This window comes from Barbus barbus (assembly GCF_936440315.1).
Source record: "Barbus barbus genome assembly, chromosome: 15".
NCBI lineage: Eukaryota > Metazoa > Chordata > Actinopteri > Cypriniformes > Cyprinidae > Barbus > Barbus barbus.
In genome coordinates, this window is record NC_136743.1 from 2,473,357 (window position 1) to 2,494,483 (window position 21,127).

The 21,127-nt window shown below is 35.1% G+C and overlaps 3 protein-coding genes across 10 annotated transcripts in view; all 3 read left to right on the plus strand.

The window, feature by feature from the left end:
• Positions 1–21,127, plus strand: part of LOC306881095 (ceramide synthase 2-like) — a 385,605-nt gene that overhangs the window by 217,936 nt on the left and 146,542 nt on the right. The gene's annotated exons all lie outside the window — the stretch shown is intronic.
• Positions 4,868–11,527, plus strand: LOC306881495 (calreticulin-like). Its single transcript, XM_079435635.1, has 9 exons — positions 4,868–5,069; positions 5,991–6,092; positions 6,178–6,381; positions 6,462–6,556; positions 7,575–7,784; positions 7,865–7,978; positions 8,058–8,201; positions 9,932–10,024; positions 10,110–11,527. The coding sequence occupies exons 1-9, from the start codon at positions 4,973–4,975 to the stop codon at positions 10,302–10,304; spliced, it is 1,254 nt and encodes a 417-aa protein (XP_079291761.1). The 5' UTR covers positions 4,868–4,972; the 3' UTR covers positions 10,305–11,527.
• Positions 14,520–21,127, plus strand: part of LOC306881339 (epidermal growth factor receptor substrate 15-like 1) — a 35,675-nt gene continuing 29,067 nt past the window's right edge. For 2 of the 6 annotated variants that reach the window (XM_079435391.1, XM_079435390.1), the window contains exons 1-9: positions 14,557–14,601; positions 16,727–16,768; positions 16,908–16,997; positions 17,096–17,143; positions 18,873–18,974; positions 19,256–19,321; positions 19,425–19,550; positions 20,208–20,267; positions 20,712–20,984. In XM_079435391.1, the coding sequence (XP_079291517.1) occupies positions 14,575–14,601; positions 16,727–16,768; positions 16,908–16,997; positions 17,096–17,143; positions 18,873–18,974; positions 19,256–19,321; positions 19,425–19,550; positions 20,208–20,267; positions 20,712–20,984 (834 nt within the window). In that variant the 5' untranslated portion in view covers positions 14,557–14,574. Of the gene's footprint in view, positions 14,602–16,726; positions 16,769–16,907; positions 16,998–17,095; positions 17,144–18,872; positions 18,975–19,255; positions 19,322–19,424; positions 19,551–20,207; positions 20,268–20,711; positions 20,985–21,127 lie in introns of all 6 variants that reach the window. The other 4 variants (XM_079435392.1, XM_079435389.1, XM_079435387.1 and 1 more) reach the window with 4 other exon arrangements.

The window sequence follows — 21,127 nt, forward strand, 5'->3', positions numbered from 1 at the left end:
TTGAAGACAATTGATCTATTGAATGACATTTACAAATACTCAGTGATTTCTCAATACTGCTTTTTTGGACTTGTCATCAGCACAGAAACTTTGTGAGGTCATTAGCGGATTGTGTCGCTGTCGTAGCAGGTGTGTGTGTGTGTGTGAGGACGCGGAATGAGCAGCTCCCCGCCGGGACTCTTCATTGTTTAAGATTATCGATCGCCCCTCTGCTCTGAACTAATGGGCGTCCCAGCCAGGTGTCAGAACTGCTGCACGTCATTTAAATGTGCAAACGCTGTCCTTCCAATCGATTTGAGAAACAAACTGTCTTATCATATTCCTTTTCAGTTCTAACTGATGGTATCATGATCATTTGAGTACTTTGTGGACTCTGTAACTATGCAAAGAGGGAAAAAAAACAAATTTTTACACATTTTTTATGCACTGTGATGATGCAAATGGTACAAAACAAAAGCTTGAACTTGGATGCAAAAACATAATTGATTCTACAGTTTGTTTGACATTTTGTTTATTTTGTAGGTGTGTATTCAAGACTATTATAAATAAAATAGAGTTCTTATTAAAGCACGGTTTATGGATTTCTGTGAACTGCGATGAAGCCAAAGAAGATAGTATTTTCTTTAAAGATGTAGACCTCATAGGAGTGGTTTCTGTCACAATCGTTGCAGCTTTATCATTGTATGCATATCAATTGTCTTTATGTTTGCTACAGTGTTTTTGGGGTGGGACATTTGAATGTTATTAAATATGTCTTTAGATTTTTTTTAGATAAATTTGTTGAATTTTTTGCACTAACAATTGGAATAAAGATGAATGATTAAAATGCATGACTGGTTAACTTTTATAATTAATATAAAGATATGGCACTAACAGGGAGCTCATTCAAAATGTTACTTAAATGTAAAAATGTAATTAAATGCTAGTTTATATCTAAACACTACTGTGAAAAGGTTTTGTTAGTTCACCTAAAAAAAGTACTACATGTGCAAATTAACTAGTTTTGGTCAAAAATATCATTTAATATTACTAACAAAATTAAAATGATAAATCAAATATTCTCTCATTGCTCACATAATATTGTAAATCACATGCTCAAATGCAACAATTTAGTTATTTTCAGGTAAACTATAGCTAAAAGAAAAGGAAATAGCAATCATGTATGATATTTTTAATATCAATCCATTGCAACACTGTCAAAATTAAAAATATAATGCAATGCCCAATTGTTAAATCATATTACTGACATCATTTGAGCAGTGTTTAAGAACATCTGATTTATTACTTTTTAAACAAGAAACTTTTAATCTATAAAAGAACAGTTAACCCACAAATGAAAATTTGCTGAAAATGTCCTCATCCTCAGGCCATCCAAGATGTAGAAGAGTTTGTTTCTTCATCAGATTTGGAGAAATGCATCACTTGCTCAGCAATGGATGTTCTGCAGTGAATGGGTGCCGTCAGAATGAGAGTCCAAACAGCTGATAAAAACATCACAATACATGTAATCTTCAAACTGTTGCTTTGGCTAAAATATGAGTCTGCTATAATATTGCTTTCTCCTGTGAAAAGTCATTTAGTCTGAATCAGGAGAGAAGTCTGCACAGATCAAGCATCATTTTCAAGCCAACACAGTCCAAGACAGCTCTAAACAAATATGTGGGTGGATTTTGATGTGAGAGACATCAGGAGATGGACTTTTTCACTATTGACTCATGTGTTTTGGCCAGAAGTGTTGGTTTAAAGTTAAAAACGCCTTAATGATGGATTTGTTTTTTACAAACACACAGCTTTTGGCTCCTCAAGATGTTAATTGATGGACTGGAGTGGTGTGGATTACTTGTGATGTTTTTATCAGCTGTTTGGACTCTCATTCTGACGGCACCCATTCACTGCAGAGCATCCATTGCTGTGCAAGTAATACAATGCTACATTTCTACAAATCTGATGAAGAAATAAACTCATCTACAGTCTGGATTGCCTGATAGTGAGCACATATTCAGCAAATTTAGATTTTTAGATGAACTGTTTGTTTAAATATCACGCATAAAACTGGGCTCTGAGCACTGAGCTCAACTAGTGACTGAAAGAGTTTTCTCCCTCATTAGTGAGCGTGTTCAGTGGCCCTGACTAGGTTGTGGGTGTAGTGGCCTGTCCTCGCCTGCCCTTGCAGGTTAACGGCACCAAGCCAGGCTGTTAAGAAGATGAGCCGGCCATCCATCAGCCCTCCGCAGGGGACAGAGCGAGGGGGGCGGCTCTTTGCCCCTACGATCCGGCCTAATTGCCCCATGTTTTGCTGCTGGTTTCCATGCTTCGGTGACACAAAACACACACTCAAACATATGGTCCTCCTAAATCAAATTACATAACATGACAGAGTTTAATACATTAATGCCATGTAGAATAAATTAATTTACATCATCTATTTCCTCTAAAGCATCATATTTTGCAAGACAGAATAATAAAATGAAGTATGGGAATTATGTAGTGAACACATGCCAATGTTAGTTTTATTTTAGTTATAATGTAGAATGAATCTTCTTGTGATGTGGTTAAACTGGCTGTCAATGTGACCTATTACATGACCTGAAGAACGTGAACTAAAGGTCAGAGGTCAAGAGGCTGACCGGTGCTCATTTGGACAGATGACGTCAGTTCAAGGATTCTACATGGATGCTGACTGGTTTAATTAAAGAAATTTAGCTTTAGTTAAAAATAAGTGACGTGACTAAAATGAAACTCAAATTATTTATCTGACATGCAAGTCCAGAATGAACAAAAATGCTAAAATAAACAGAGAGTTACTTTTACAAGAAAATGTGTGGTGCTCATGCATGCAAAACTTGCCACCTTAATGTTAAAGTATTGCTAGATGGTTGTGCTAAATACAGTACAGTTGTCAAAAAACATATCCGTCTTCCTCAGGTAGAGCTGAAAACTGTTAAGATCTCTTTCACCACAGACCACAAAAACTGCAACACTGACTGAGATTCACTGCTTAATTTGTGCTTTATTTTCCTGGCTCGGGCTCGGGTCTGATAATAATGAATTGATTGTGTGTGTTTTTCGGTCCTCACGCTGTGCAGGGATCTGGAACTTGGGATGTAGTTAACTCTCTGATTAGTGGAACATGCTCTACGGTGCAAATAATAAGGGAAGCAAGCGGAATTAATCAGGTTTGATTTCTACAGCTTTTCTATGTCTTCTTCGCATGCCATAATGAGACGGTTTGGCATGGTGACAGGAGGGGAAGCAAGAACGTGCTTGACCGTTGTTTCCCCTTTTTTGTGGCTTGTGAGGACATGCAGTACGTTTGAAATCCCATGTTGCCATATTACTCGCACTATTTTTGCAGTATGTAGTGTGCATGCATGAAATGCATTGTATGCATGGAAAACCCAGACTACTACATCTGCCAAAGCATTTAGTATATTTACAACAAACACAGAGTCAAATAATGCATTGCAGTGAACTTGACCTCCTATTTCCAATGTGAACTGGAAGCTAAAATAAATTATATTTCAGACTTCAAATTGGATTTAAAATGCAAAACAATCGTATTTAATATATATTGCACATATGCAACTCTCAAGAAAAATAGCAATATTAATTTTTACCTTAATTTAGTTTTGGCATTTAAAAAAAAAAGAAATCTATCTAGAAAAATAGGCTGCAGTTCGATATTGGACTGGATTACTACTGGTTGGTTTACACATAATCACTAAATCATGAATGTACAAGAAACTTCAAATACCTGATCACAGAGTCACAGCGCCATCTGCAACTGCTCAATTGAACTGAACTAACAACGCAATAGTCCAATATGCATGAATCCCCAGTAAATAAACTCTTAACAGCATTTGCCATTTTTACCATTTTTCTTTTGTAATGTGACAATATTTTAGAGTGAAACAGTGTGAGACCATGTAGGGACTGGGAGTTGATCTTATCCACTGGGAATTTAATGCAAGTCTTAATTGCATTGCTTTATTAGTATTATTTAGATATTTTTGCAGTGTGCATCTGTGCATGCTTTATGGGTTAATCATTGCTATAATTAAGATGAATATCACCTAGGGATGTTAAGCCACAAAAATGTACCTGTAAATATTACCATTTTTATTATGTTCCTGAAAGGGTGTAAATGTTACTCAGTGCAGCTTAAATACTTCATATTCCTTATCAAGTTTCTCTAAATTCATTAATGAAGTTTAGCGGCTCTGAAAACAAGTCAAATGCATGACAGTCCTGCAACAACTTGTATTGTCAGAATTACTGGAAACTGCTAATATCCAGATATTATTATTATATTCCTAGCTTTGTGATGCAATAATATCCTGGTCCCTGGATTAGGCCTGGAAACTTAGACTAGCTCAAATAACAATATATAGCGTACATATAATTTACAGTATCTTTAGAAAATGGCCTATTTTAAAGTTGTCATTTTTTATATAGGCCCATTGAAGTTATTCGAATTATGAAAAGCCTTGAATTTACCTAAATTTGGCGTATATATATTTTATTAATATATATTTTACTCTAATTTTGAGTCATCTTAAGCCTTATAGATTCAACACGTTGTTGATTGTAAATGTTTGGGTTTGTTATTGTCGTTTTCCATAAGTTGTCTTCAAACACAATACTTGAGTTTATTGTCTTTTACTCACTCGACCGGCTGTTGTCCTGGAAACTGACCCTGGGTCAGTCTTATCTGGTCATATCACGCGAGCGCGGGTCATTGCGTACAGTAACGGCTGGTCTGAGAACAGCGAAAGAGGCGGATACAGTATCCGGTGTAGAGGCGAGCCAAGCACTTCGTGGTCTCTTGTGATTGGTCGAGAGCGTCAGCTGTGGACCAATCAGCGGCAGACATCTGTGCAGCCACGCGCTTCTCCCGAGCCACGGATAAACCGAGAGCAGCAGAGCGCGAGCACGAGAGGGACGCAGGGGTTCATTCCTCAAATTAACAAAAATGCAGATTATTACATTATTCCAGGTTGTTGCTGCCTCATTATTGGCACTGGTTGCCAATGCAGAGGTGTACTTTAAAGAGCAGTTTCTGGATGGAGGTGAGTGGATCGTTGAACTGTGGTTGATTTGTAGGTCACAACATTAAAAGTGCCAAACTCGGTTATAGACTGAATAATTAATAGGCTGGGATGCTTAATTATACCTTTGTTATGATTGGAAATTTGGAGCTAAAATGAAACCATCAAAAATTATGCTTTCTTTCTTTCTTTCTTTCTTTCTTTCGCACATAAATGTTACAGTACTGAAGAAGTGCATTATGGCACATGGGTTGTTGACATTCATTAATTTTTAAAAACATAAAATCAAACATTTAGGTTAAATTCTAGGTATGTGTATGCTTGTGTACTCCTAACAAACTAGAGAATTTAACATGTTAAAACTTCTATTCTGGGACCAAAGGTTCTGATGACTCATCTTGCACTGAGGGGCGTGTCCAAATATCTGACCAATAAAATGCTCCGTTGAACGAGAAAAGCCACGCCCCTTGAGACCCCTGACAGCAAAAGAAAGTGTTAAATCATGTTTCTGTGATTGTAAACTAGATTCTATTGGCTATTTAAATTGTTTTATGGACTGCCACACCACAGTATAAGGCTTAAATGTCCTATGCCCACTGCATCTTATAAGTCATCATTTAAGGCCTTGTCTAATTTGTTTGTTAATTGCACAAGATGTGCTTAGGTATATTTATTTAAACAAAATTTTTGTTCAAACATATCAGCGAATACGTTTTGATAATGAAAATGAAAGCAAAACTTAAATTAGCACATGCACGTGTCTATTGGTTTGCAAGAACAGGAAGTTTCTTAAGTTATTCCACAAACTTCCTTAAATATCAATCATTAAACCTTTTTTTGGATACTAATCCTGTTTTCGTCTCATCCTTGTTCACAGTTGCATTCCCTGATATTGTTGTAGCCTTATTTCTTTGCTTCTAACTTGATTATCTGAATTTGCAGATGTCTGGAAGAGTCGATGGGTGAACTCAGAGCACAAATCTGACTACGGCCAGTTTAAACTAACCGCCGGAAACTTCTACGGAGATGCTGAGAAAGACAAGGGTAGGTTTTTACATCCCTAAAAACTATACCTTTGGTTCAGCAAAGAAGCAAATTATGAGTTTGCATGACTTTTCTTCACCAACAGGTCTGCAGACCAGCCAGGATGCCCGTTTCTACGCCACCTCTGCCCGCTTCGAGCCCTTCAGCAACGAGGGCAAACCTCTGGTGATCCAGTTCACCATCAAACATGAGCAGAAGATCGACTGCGGAGGCGGATACGTTAAAGTCTTCCCGGCTGATCTCAACCAGGCTGATTTGCACGGAGACTCCCAGTATTACATCATGTTCGGTGCGTCGACCGCAACACCTGGATTTATTATAGGAAATGAGTCATTTATTTATATTTTCGTGTCTGAATCATCTCAACAGGGCCTGATATCTGCGGCTACAGCACCAAGAAGGTTCACGTCATCTTCAACTACAAAGGCAAGAACCACCTCATCAAGAAAGACATCAAATGCAAGGTGAGTTCCTGTTGAAAAGTCTAATTAAATCCAGGGGTTTAAAAGACAATATTCAGTGATAATATTAATTTAATGCACTGTCAAAATTTGAACTGAATTGAGCTGATAATGACTGTATTTTGCAGTAATGGACATTATTGAACTAAATTGATCTGAATGATGAAACTGTTTTATGTAGAGCTGCTTAACAGCTGAAATTGAATTTGTTTCATAATTTAATCATAATTAACACGGCTATTTTCCGGTTTATAAATGTGAAGCTGCTTTGAAATGAACTGTAATGTGTAAAACACTTTATAATAAACAAAAAAACAAAGACTAGTTCAGCCAAAAATGTAAACTGTGTCATCTAATCATCTAGCAGAATATCTGGAATATTTTCCATGCCATAAAAGTGAATGATAACTTTGAAAATACTTAAAAAAAAAAAATAGTGATAAATGCATGCTGGGATGATTTCCATATGGCAAAAAAAAAAAATAATTCAAAATGGCCAAAAATATATTTGCTAAAATATTTTTAAAATATATTTTTCTACCAATATATTTTTGCCCATTTTATTTTTTAAATATATATTTAAAAAAAATTATATATTATTTAAAAAAGCATTTACAAATATATTTTGCCCTCCATATATTTCAAATCCATTCACATATGTCACATTTGAAGAATTTTTTTTTTGTCTATATGTGAAGATTTTACATGTTTGAATAAAATGAAGCAATTAATAAAGCCTAATTGTAGGCTACTGTAAGATTGGAAATGTCATTTCTTGCTCCTGAAATATATTTTGGCATGTGAGGGTTGAAAGTAAACATGTTTTCAGTTTCAAAAATATATTTAGTTGAGTTTCACTGGTTACAACTTTAAATTTAGCATTTATTGAAAATACATTTTAGCCAGAAAATATATATTTTTTGCCAAAAGTGGTTGAGAGCATCTATAAAATAGTTGTCATAGAATGAAATTGACATTTTAAAACAAGTTGTTTAAATTAAATCTCTCTTTTTCTCTCCAGGATGACGAATTGACTCACTTGTACACACTGATCCTGAATCCGGATCAGACGTATGAGGTGAAGATTGACAATGAGAAGGTGGAGTCTGGCTCTCTGGAGGAGGACTGGGACTTCCTGCCCGCGATGAAGATCAAGGACCCCGAAGCCAAGAAACCTGAGGACTGGGACGACCGCGCCAAGATCGACGACGAGGCGGACACCAAACCCGAGGTTTGATTCTGTTTCATATCACCTGCGAGGCAGAGCTGGGTCAGTTTCAGCTGTTAACTTTGACTGTATAATGTTGTCAGGACTGGGATAAGCCTGAGAACATTCCCGATCCTGATGCCAAGAAGCCAGACGACTGGGATGAGGATATGGACGGAGAGTGGGAACCTGCCGTGATCCCAAACCCAGACTACAAGGTACAGACATACACGCTTGAAGATGCTTCCACAGCGTTCTAGGTCTCTGATCTTCATTTATTGTTGCATCATGCTGCAGGGTGAGTGGAAACCCAAACAGATCGACAACCCCAACTACAAGGGTGTCTGGGTGCATCCTGAAATCGACAACCCTGAATATACTCCTGATGCTGAGATCTACAAATTCGACAACATTGGAGTCATTGGGCTGGATCTCTGGCAGGTAAAATGCTTTAGTCTTGCCATAAAATATCCTTTCATTTTTTAATTATGATTTTTTGTCCTATTAAAATCCTATTAACAATATAAGTGCACCTCACACTGAAAAAAATGGTTAATTGAATTTACTAAAAAAAAAAAAAGTAAGGTAAGTGGTTGCAATCAGTTCATTTTCGCTACATTTAAATAAACTAATTTAGTTGACTAACTTTCAATATGTTTTTTGTTTTGTTTTTGTTTTTAATGTAGCTAAAATAAATAGTTTGCAACCACTTACCTTAAAAAAAAGTGTATAATTTTTTTCAGTGCTGGAAGCAGTGTAAAACTGTAAAAAATAATGAAATTCAGCAATACATGTGGTAGTATTCATGGCATGCATTCGCTCTGTCCATGATTTACTAAATATTTACAGTATATTCACAGTGGTGTGAATATTGCGTTGATCGTAATGTGCTTTTTTTTTTTTTTTTTTTTAGGCCAGTTCATTTTTATTGAATTTCAATTCTTGCTTTAAACATCAGCCTATTTTTCAGCAATGATTTGATTGAAATGATGGCTCCTCTCACGCCTTTAAACCATTTCAGATTAACTACTAAATATCAGTAAAATAATTACTACAATACTGAAACTTTAAATGAAATAAAAATGGAAAAATAAAAAAATAACCTATTTTATTATCAATATTTATTATAATTATTAATCTATTAAACCCTAATTATATAGTGTTGTTTTAGTATTTTTAAGCAATTAGTTTTTTATTAATATTTTGAGATTTTGTTTTAATTTTAGTTAAGGTTTTAGTAATTTTGTTTTTAACATTTTTATTCGTTTTTTTTAAATGCAGCATGCTACACTAAATACTCTAAAAATTTCCGTTTTAGTTTATTTTATATTTTGTTACGAACCCCGCTTCTAAACTGCTCGTTCAGGGAGGGGGTTAAGTTATTTAGTCATTTACCAGATGCTTTTATCCAAAGCGACTTACAAATGAGGACAACAGAAGCAATCAATTGTAGTATTAAAACAACTAAAAACAGATCCAAAGCTAAAACTTTATAAATACTACCTATACACATTTTAAAAATAAAGAAATTAAATAAAAATGACAAATGCATACAACAAAATTTCAAAACTTAACATTTTAAATGAAAAACAAAAAATAAAGCTAAAAACAATTCAAATTAAAGAACAAAAGGTATGAGTATAATAATGATTCTAACATAACACTAAGCCTATAGTCTATCAGTAATCCTACCAAACACACATGCTGAAAACAACAACTTACTTACACATAGAAAGAAATGGTTCTAAAAACTGAAACAGAAGTGAAACAAGTAGTAGGAAAGAGGAGAAATAAAAATCGATACTTATATCCTTTACCGGTGTCTCTGCCTGGTAGAGTCGATGGTCTTTACACTCTTCGGCCTTCACACGACCGCTGCCGCGGTAAACTAAGCTGTTTTATACCCAAAACAAAATACTAATTGAACTTAGCTGAACACACTTTCCTTATTTTTCCACAACAAATGGCCAAGCAAGCGCAGACACTGACAAGATAAACCTTGTATCACCTATACTATATATATATATATATATATATATAATAAAAAATATATATATTTAGTGGTTTGCACATTAAACCACTAAGAGGCGCTTTTCTCCCTCTATCAAATTCAGTTCACTGTGAGAAACACAGCAGACACCAACATGTTTCTGTTTCTTTTGTCGCTCCAGGTAAAATCCGGCACTATTTTTGACAACTTCCTCATCACCGATGACGTGAAGGAAGCCGAGGATTTCGGAAATGAAACGTGGGGTGCTACAAAGGTACGAAATTACACTGAAAGAGTTAGCACGTTGAATAATTTAATAAGCAATAAAGATGCATTTTAAATTGTCTGTGTTGTCACAGGATCCCGAGAAGAAAATGAAGGAGGAGCAGGATGAGAAGAAACGCAAAGAGGAGGAGGAGAAGAACAAGGAGCAGAGCACAGAAGCAGACGAGGGGGAGGAGGAAGATGAAGGCGAGGAGGAAGAGGAGGATGAGACAGAAGAGCCTCCAGAGGAGGGAGAGGACAATGATGGACTTCCTAAAGACGAACTGTAATGCAGGAAGTAGATTACCATCCACATTCCGTGGTTGCCAGGGAAACGACTGCAGTGCATTCATTCTAAACGCGACGCCCTTTGAGATAACGTCATGATGATGTCATACAGGGGCAAGCGGGCGAGTGGAAGTTCTCAACCCATACATTTAATTTGCGACCATTGACCTTTAACGAGCCAGTTTTTTGTTATTGAAGAGTTTTCTGTACAGTACCAGGGGTCTGATATGTTTGACATCTTAATGATGATCTACGATCAGTTTATTGTGCCTTTCTTGTTTGCAAAATCGATGCCCATATTAGTTCATGTTGTTGGTGTCAGTTATGTTCAGTTAGTTTGAAGGAACTAGACAAAATTCTTGAAGTTTACTTGAATTATAGTTATGAAAGCCCGTTTTTACCACTGAATACAAAAATAAAAAGCAAATGCATCTGACAATTCTGACTTTTTTTCTCTGAGAAACAAAGTAAAAATTGCAAGATATAAACTCATTATACTGAGAAAAAGTCTGAATTGTGAGCTTTAAACTCAAAATGGCAAGATATAAAGTAAATTATGAGATATAAACTAAAAACTACAAGATGTAAACTCATGATATTGAGGGAAAAAAAGTCTAAATTGTGAGATTTAAACTTAAAATGGCTTGGTATAAACTCCAAATTTAGAGATACAAGCTCAAAATACTGTGAAAATCATTTGTTTTTTTTTTATTTTTTATTCTGTAGCAGAAACAAAAAGCCTCAGAATTGCAAGGGAAAAAGTCAGACAAAAACATCAGAATTGCGAGATATAAACCCAGTATTCTGACTTTTTCCCTTGCAATTCTGATACAAAATCTGAACTGAGACATAAAGTCACAATTACATTTTTTTTTTCTTTTTCATAGTGGAAATGGACTTCCATAAATAGTATGGAATGGGATGTTACACAGTTCACAGCTTGCCTAGTTGTTTCTCCACATTGCAGAAATGTGATGAGCACAAAGTGCAATGAAACGGAATAGTAGAGGATGGTGATGTTATTAATGAGAGATTAATCCGATCACAGGCTGGGTTTCAAACTATAGTCCTCGTTTCAGAAATGCAAGCAGAACTAAATTTTTGGCGTAAATTGTTGCAGCAAAACTTACAACAATTTACACAATTTCATTCTGCTTCTATTTCATCAACGAGGACCCATGAATGTTTGTAATGTAATGCAAAATAAATTTACAATGGCATAATGTTCCTTTGGCACTGATGATTTAGTTTTGTTCTGTTAGCGCAGTATGTGTGCTGTGGTTGTTATCCATCTCCTAAACAAGATATGCAGTCAAATTCCTTTCATTTTCTAGCTCTATTTATTGCAAAGTCTTGCAGTTGGAGTTTGTTTTAGCTTTCAGATTATCAGTGGCAGCAACATTTGTGGTCAGTTTGTAGCTGATGTAATTTTTTTTAATATATAAAATCTTTTGCTACTTGAAAATAAATAGGTACAATAAGGGATGTGGTAGTTTTTGCAAAGATTTGAAGGCCTCATTAAAATAAAAACTAGATGTCTACACACTGAACTAAGTCCCAAATATTCGAATTGGATTGGTACTGAAAATCCTGTTTAGCGACATTAAACCACCTTTTTACATGTTGAGAGTTGTAATTAATGCCAAAGTTTTAATAAATAACTTTATTGTACATGCAGTTGTAATATTTTGTGAGTTTTTGAGCACATTATGGTTTCATACCCAGAACTTTATTTTATTTATTATTTATTTGTACTGATATAATTCAAGTTGGTTATTTATACTAAAAACATAGATGAAGTTATCTAAATATATGTCCATGTTTACACAATACACATTTCCCACACATTTTCATGAATTCATAATTTCTCTAGAATGTTTAATCATCTAGTAAATATTGAGTAATAATCATTTTTGTGTAGTGAATGCGTTTCTATATGCAACATGAAAGCAGGTGCCAAAATTAAATAGCACTTGAAAATCTGAAATGGCAAGTTTTCCAGTCTCAGACCGTCTGTAAGAAGATTTGAAGCAGTGCAGGTGGTTGATATCTGTATATAGACTGTATGATTTGTGTAAATTTCACTAAAAATATTCCACAGACTTTATTCAATCATTTTTTCATCATTTGAACTACACAAACATGGTCAAATAAGCAGTTAGATACTAAGACATGTTTAGATTGTTTCTGGTAGCTGCTTGCATTATTTTCACCACATACAGGTGCATCTCAAAAAATTAGAATGTCGTGAAAAAGTTCATTTTTTCTTGTAACTTATTTCAAAAAGTGAAACTTTCATATATGTTAGATTCATTGCATGTAAAGTAAAACATTTCAAAAGTTTTTTTTGTTTTAATTTGGATAAGAGCTTACAGCTCATGAAAGTCAAAAATCAGTATCTCAAAATATTAGAATATTTACATTTGAGTTTCAATTAATGACCATCTCTACAGTATAAATACCGGGTATCTCTTGTTCTTTGAAACCACAATAATGGGGAAGACTGCTGACTTGGCAATGATCCACAAAGAGGGTAAGTCACAGAGGGTCATTACTGAAAGCTGTGGCTGTTTACAGAGTGCTGTATCAAAGCATATTAAATGCAAAGTTGACTGGAAGGAAGAATTTGGGGAGGAAAAGGTGCACAAGCAACAGGGATGAACGCAAGCTTGAGAATACTGTCAAGCAAAGCTGATTCAAACACTTGGGAGAGCTTCACAAGGAGTGGACTGAAGCTGGAGTCAGTGCATCAAGAGTCTCCACGCTCAGACGTCTTCAGGAAAAGAGCTACCAAGCCACTTCTGAACCAGAGACAACGTCAGAAGCGTCTTACCTGGGCTGTGGAGAAAAAGAACTGGACTGTTGCTCAGTGCTCCAAAGTCCTCTTTTCAGATGAAAGTAAATTTTGCATTTCATTTGGAAATCAAGGTCCCAGAGTCTGGAGGAAGATTGGAGAGGCACAGAATCCATGTTGCTTGAAGTCCAGTGTGAAGTTTCCACAGTCAGTGATGATTTGGGCTGCCATGTCATCTGCTGGTGTTGGTCCACTGTGTTTTCTGAAGTCCACAGTCAACGCAGCCATCTACCAGGAAATTTTAGAGCACTTCATGCTTCCTTCTGCTGACAAGCTTTATGGAGATGCTGATTTCATTTTCCAGCAGGACTCGGCACCTGCCCACACTGCCAAAGTACCAAAAGCTGGTTCAATGACCATGGTGTTACTGTGCTTGATTGGCCAGCAAACTGGCCTGACCTGAACACCATAGAGAATCTATGGGGTATTGTCAAGAGGAAGATGAGAGACACCAGATTCAACAATGCAGATGACCTGAAGGCCTCTATCAAAGCAGCCTGGGCTTCCATTACACCTGAGCAGTGCCACAGGCTGATTGCCTCCATGCCACGCTGAATTGATGCAGTAATTCATGCAAAAGGAGGCCCAACCAAGTATTGAGTGCATAGAAATCAACATACTTTTCAGAAGCCTGGCATTTCTGTTTAAAATATCCTTTTTTTATTGATCTTGTGTAATATTCCAATGAGACACTGAATTTTGGGTTTTCATTATCTGGAAGTCATAATCATCAAAATTTCAAGAAATAAAGGCTTGAAATATTTCACTCTATGTGTAATGAATCTATATAATATATGGGTTTCACTTTCTGAAATTAGTGACAAAAACTATTGTCCTTTTTCATGATATTCAATTTTTTTGAGATGTACCTGTAGTGCTCTGAGTCCCTTTCTTAATTCCTATCACATCAGTTTTTCCATATGTCATGCATTTACAAATCTGGTACACAAGATGGAGACAGTTTACAGCACACTACTGACTATTTCTTAAGGATTTCTTAAGACTACTTCTCTTAAGGAATCAGAGGATCTTTTCTGTTTTCCTTTTCTTTACTTTACTACAGTAAACCTAGGCCTATTCTCCCATAACATTATTTTACATATATAATTTAAAACGAATTATTTTCTAGATATTAACTGTTCTGCATTATGTTTTTTTTTTTTTTTTTTACCGGATTTTAGATTAATAATATAGATAATTATGAACATATTTGTCCAAAATCGTTGCAGATGCCTAAGACTTATATGCTAATAAGTTAAAATAACTTAAGTAAAATTAATTTAGTGAAACAAACCACCTCTGTCATACCAAAGATGAAATCTTTAGTGAATTAGTAGTAACTCGTTATTACGCGTTTGACATTGACTGTGCGCGTCCACGAGGCGGAGTCCCGTGCGCGTGCTCGTGAATCAGGAAACATGGCGGCGCTCACGCCACTCAGTCAGGTAATGACTTTAAAAGTTTAATAACAACTAAACTATAAAATACATTTTCAGAAGAATTATATAGATCATGGTCTCTGGTTGTAGAGAATGCTGTTATGTCTTGTTTAGGCGTAAAAGCACGGAAGTTGGGCTCTCCTGAGAAACAGGCGCAGTTATCGATTGTTGTTAGCGAATATTTCTGTTATTTTTCCAGTTTTGCCTCATTATGTATTTTAATAATGTCCGATAATTGATTACTGACTGATTTGCGCTTTCAAGGTCGCTGTTTTGCAACTTTTTGGCTCTCTTTATGTCGTGACAGCTGTTTGTGCAGCATCATTACGAAACTGAGGTGTGTTTTTTATAGGATTCCTGTCAGTGATTTGTTCAGAATTTTGTTTAGAAGCAATATTATGGGTTTTTAGGATGTATTATGTCAGCAGTCCGTTTGTGAACATTGTCTTTAACCAGAGAAACCTATGGTTTCATCCTGTGACGTCATCGATGCCTACAGCAGCCCCTGCCCTTTACTGTAATACTATAATAATACTGTAAAAACAATAATCATACATACTTTATACATCATGGTGGTATTTATTGTAAAATCATACGACTGTGATATTCTGAGAATCATCAGAGTGAAAACAAAAATTGCAAACAAAATACATTTTAACATTTGTATGGAAATGAGTGGAAATGTACTTAATTTTTGTAAAAAAAAAAAAAATAATGTCACAATGTATCAAATATATTTGAATTTCAATATATTGGTAAGTAAGGTTCTATTAGGTAATGCAAGTTACTCCATTAACTAATAATCAGCAATTTAGTATACAGTAAGTATCAGGGTTCCTACAGAGTTTGGAAAAGTATGGAAAAAAGAAAGCAGAGTATGGAAAAATATTTGTGTTTCCAGACTTTTGCCCCTATTTAAGTTTTTTTATAATAGAAAATTCAGAATTTAATGAAAATAAATTTATTGTACAAGAAGTGAGGTTTAATGGCAGCTGTTTAGTGATTCAAATGCATTTTGGGTTTATTCACACTATATTCGTAGCACCGTATTACATTACTCAAGGACCTTTGCAAAAATAAAAAATATACTGACTTTATGTACGCACAAGAAACCATTAAATTTATCATATAGGACGATGCACACTGAGCCACCTGTTGTGCCATCAGCCCATTTCACGGTGTGGTTTCTTGGCAGCCACAGAGTATGCATTAAAGAGACCTAAGGCCTTGAAATATGTCATATTTCCCCAATGAAAGCCAAATCTTAAACACTTTTTTTACAGTACAAGTCTTTTTTATAGACCCTTGAACTTGGCAAATGTTATACCATCAGCCCTTTTCATGTCATAGTTTCTCCATCACCACAGAGGATGTGTTAAATTGGACATTAGGCCTTGATATTAGAGGTACTACCATAAGAAAAGCTCAATTTTGAGCTCTGTTAATTCATGTGCATCAATGCTATCTTTTTATTCAAAGTAAGATGGCAGTGATAAACAAAGGAAGTAGCTTATATAAAACTAGAAATTGTAATACGTAAGCATGCAAAACATTCCCATGCACATGTGAATAGTTTGTCGAAGGCACAAAAAAGTTTCTTGTGTGCATGTAAAAGTCTGTATTTTTTATTTATTTATTATTTTTTATATTAGGGACTCTGTATGTTGTCACTTCGAGAAAATCAATAAAAAAAAACCCTGAGAAAATACAAATATTTACAGATGACTGTACTATATACCAAATATAAAGCTGAAAGTAATGCTCTATGAACTATTTATGTTAAATATGGTCTGAAAATCTACCGAGACGTTTTGAAATTTGTCTGGAAAAGTATGGAATGTTTAAGTGGAAAATGTGTAGGAACCCTGAAATATATACAGTATTTCTTAATATTTGTTAATGTTAGTTATTAAGATACAGCTGTTCATTGTTAGCTAAGAGCCAGTAAATATTGTTAACAGATACTTTTAATTTTAATAGTGTATTAGTAAATGTTGAAATTGACTAAGATGAATATGCTTTAGAAATATTTTCTTTGTTCGTTAGTCATATAGGAACCTTATTGTACATTTTTGCCAATATACTTATATTTTTACTGTCCTTTTATTAATTTTCATTCTTATTTATGCAGTTATCAAGTGGAAACCCTGCACATGAGAGCTTCTACAGACAGGTAAATTCATTGATATGTTCTGCCAATGTCACCCCACTGAAGTATAATATTAATATATTGGCTTATACTGATGATGTGTTGTTCATCTTTGGTTCCTGTCATTATGAGTGACTCTGATGGCCTGTCGTGTTTGTTGCAGGTGGATCCGGGAAACACTGGGAAAGTGGGCGCTGCAGAAGCCGCTCAGTTCTTAAAGAAAACTGGGCTTTCTGACAGCACATTGGGTCAGGTGAGAATAAATAATCACGTCATTGAACATCTGAAAGTCTTGAGATGCAACACTGGAACTGTTGGTGGAAAATTACATTTTTTTCCCTCTCTTTACAGATCTGGGATCTGTCAGACCCAGAGAGAAAAGGTTACTTGGATAAAAAGGTAAATACCATTGTTTGTCAGAATAGGCCTTTACACAATTAGATGATTTTCCACTATGATCTTTGCCGTCATATTGATGCAATTTATATCAGCTCTTCATTTATTTGGAGTCTTAAATCCTGTTTGTACAGTTTCATCATTGTGTTTAATGGAAAGTTAAACGTTCCACATTTATGAATCTCACTGAGCCAGATTTGCCAAAATAAAACTTTGGTTTTACATGAATTAATTATGACAGGTATATATATTAATATTGTACAGAAGAATGTAATTATCAAAGTAATAATAATAATACAATTTATTAAAACATAATTTTAAGGAATATCATACAATATCACACATTTTTCCCCCATGTTTTTATTTAAATCTCTTTGTTTTTAGTTTTAATAATTTTGTTGTATTTTTATTTTTTGTTAATTTTTATAAAAAAATAATATTTTAATGATTAGTTTTAGTTATTTCGTTACATCAAGTTAAACCAAATTATATACATATATCATTTTTTTAGGGGTGTCCTCAACTAAGGATTTTCATAGTCGAATTTTGCCGATAGTCGACTGATAGTTGAATCATATGTTTGGGGGCGGAGCAAAATACATTATCAAGAGTTAAGTCAGACATTACATAATTACTGACGTTAACACAAAGGGAAAATGTGTAATGGATGCCTCGCGGATACAAATGGGGTAAATAATGTTTTGTGTTTTGATTAAAAGATAGTTAACATTAAACATAACAATAGTGCTCTTATTATAACGTTAAGTATATGACATAGTTATTAATGTTCTGCATTTCTGTTTTGAGCTGCGCGTGCTGAAGATGACCAGTAGAATGAAGCATTTGATAGCAGGTTTATAATCAGTGGGACTTAACTTATCATTTATCTCATATAGAATATGCTTCGTTATTTATACAATCTGCACAAAATGCCCCGAATACATGAACGTGTCTGCGCGGCTCTGAATGCACTCCTTTTTTGGACGCGTTCTTCACGCAACAACGTGCAGAAACACAGCAACTAAACTCTAAAAATTCACAGCATATGATTACAATAGTGTTCTCATTATAATGTTATGTGTTTATGACAGTCTCAGTCATAGTCTTTAATATTATTGTTGTTTGTCCTGCTTGTCACTGTACAATGAAACGCTTTACTGCAGCTCAACTCAACCTAATGCATCTTATACGAGATAAAGAATACATGATATACATATAAACCAGCTGAAATGTTTTGAAATCACAGTCTTTCACTCTATGACAGTTTGAGTCGCGCTAAAGTTTTACATTCCTGCCGCCAAGATGCTCCTCTGTAGGTCATGGATAATGGAAACTTAAATCTATAGGGGTGGTTGGATTTATTAATGCATGTTAAAATATTAATTTAAAGCTTCTTTCTTTTCAGATTCTTATTTACAGCGTTATCATAATAGGGTGTATATTAACTTATAGGGAGAAAACCGGTAGTCCTATTTGAAATCAGACATTTGAGCACCCCCATATAGCCAAAATGGCATGATCATAACACCCTGCGAATATTCGACTGTGAGATTGGGAGTCGAATCAGGCTCCTCCTATCGAATCGTCGACTATTCGCGGTCACCCATACATTTTTTTATTTGTTAAAATTGAACATTTTTAGCAATTTGTTTTGTTTTTATGTGTTTTTACTTTTAGCTTCGGTTAACTTTTAATAACACTGGTTTAACCCTGGTTTGCAATCTTCATTAAGGGTTTTTTCACTGCTCTGAGGCTGGTGGCTTCTGCTCAAGGAGGAAGTGATGTCAGTCTAAACAGTCTAAGCCAGAACATCTCTGTACCCATCCCTAAATTTGTGAGTTTTGGCACTTTAGATACCTGAGCTGACAACTCAATGACCCACATATGTTTATCTGTACATTTGATCTGAATAGCAGGTGCATAAATAAAGATGTGGTGAAATTATGCTTTGTAAATAACTCTTGTATGTTTCAAATGCTTAAAATATCTCACTGTCATCCTGTTGAGTACGGTAGCTGATGTTGACAGTTAATCACTTGTGTTTGCATGCTGATTTGTAAGTTGTTTGGTAAATCAGATACATGTAAATATCCACGATGCCGTGTGTTTTTTCAGAGAGACGCCGGCAGCCCATCCCTGAACATCACGACCTCTGCTGCTGATTACAGCTGGACAATAAAGGTACAGAATTACTGGAATAAAATCAGATTTGTAATGATAAACTTGATAATGATTTTCTCACCACACAGTGATTGTCTTTTTTCATTGTGTTTGGTTTCACCAGCCGGAAGATAAAGCCAAGTATGATGGGATATTTGAGAGTCTGTCTCCGATTGGTGGGCTGCTATCAGGTGATAAAGTGAAACCAGTCCTAATGAACTCAAACCTGCCTCTCGATGTGCTCGGAAAGGTGAATATCTGTTAATATAGACAATTTGGACACTTAGTTTTTACTGATATTTCCCTGATATTCTAAGTAATTGTTACTTTTATTTAGCATTAAATTTAGCAAAAATAAGGCTTCTAATCATATAAATATTTATTTTTCAATTTTTTTTAACTTACTATTTGTCAAAAATAAAACGTATCACAGTTTCCACAAAATATTGGGCAGCACAAGTGTTTTCAACATTGATAATAATCAGAAATGTTTCTTGATTTCTGAAGGATCATGTGACACTGAAGACTGGAGTAATGATGCTGAAAATTCAGCTTTGATCACAGGAATATATTACATTTGACTATATAACAGCAAACACTTATTTTAAATTGAAATAATAATTTTCTAAATGATTGTTTTTGTTGTGTTTTTGAAGACTTCTTTCAAAAACTTAGAAAAAAAGGTACTGACCCCAAATATTTAAAAAGTATCAGAGGTAATATAATAAAAAGTGTGGTATTATAATGTTACAAAAGTGACCAATTCAGACTGATGCAGAATATTAAACATGTTTAATATTGCTAATATTTGACAACTTTATATTATAGTTTAGATCTTTAGTATATTCATAAATGTACTTCATGATTACATAAATGTTTTTCCGACTTCTCTATCTCTGTTTTGTAGATTTGGGATCTCAGTGACATTGACAAAGATGGACACTTGGATAAAGAAGAGTTTTCAGTGGTGAGTCAATTAATGCATCAAACAAAATACCATGTTGTTTATTAGTAGTGATGTGATCAAACCTCTAACTCTAAAGATTGAGGTACATCATGTATCGTCTTACAGTGTTTGTGCTCCAGGTGCAATCATGTGTCTTGTTGATGAGAGCTTTTACTTTTAATTTTTAGTATTATTCACACTGTCCAATGTGTAATATATATCTATAATATATATACCTACATTTCACTGCTGGTTATACTCTGTATAATTGTGTATGTGACAAATACAACTCTTGAATCTTGAATCTTGAATATCTCAAAATAGATTAAAGTGTAAGTGGGATTTGTGGATGTTATCATCAGTCACAGGAGGAAACAAGCCAGTTGCTAAAAAATCAGAAAGAGAAATCCCAATGCTCAGTTTTTCGACTGTAGGAAAGAGAGTCACATTATTTGCTTTTTGCAGGTGATGCACCTGGTTTATGCAGCCAGAGAGAAGGAGCCTATGCCATCCACCCTCCCCACCGCTCTCATCCCTCCATCCAAGCGGAAGAAGATCGCAGGTGCTCTTCCGGGATCCGTTCCTGTTCTTCCCTCTAGTCCGTTCCTCCTGAAGGAGAACCTGCGGCCCACGCCGGTGCTTTCCAAGAGTCCTCTGGGTAGCAGCACAAATCTGTCTCCATCGAACTCATTCAAGCACTCCACCCCGACACCACCGCAGCTTCAAACACAGACACAGGTGAACACCACAGCCATCGTGCTGCATGTAAACCTGTCGATCTTGATCTAACACTCCTAATACCGGTCCACCCACATTCTTATCAGCTCCTGGAGCTTTAGTCCTTTACAGAGTTGACTACAAAATAATTCACAGATTTTAAA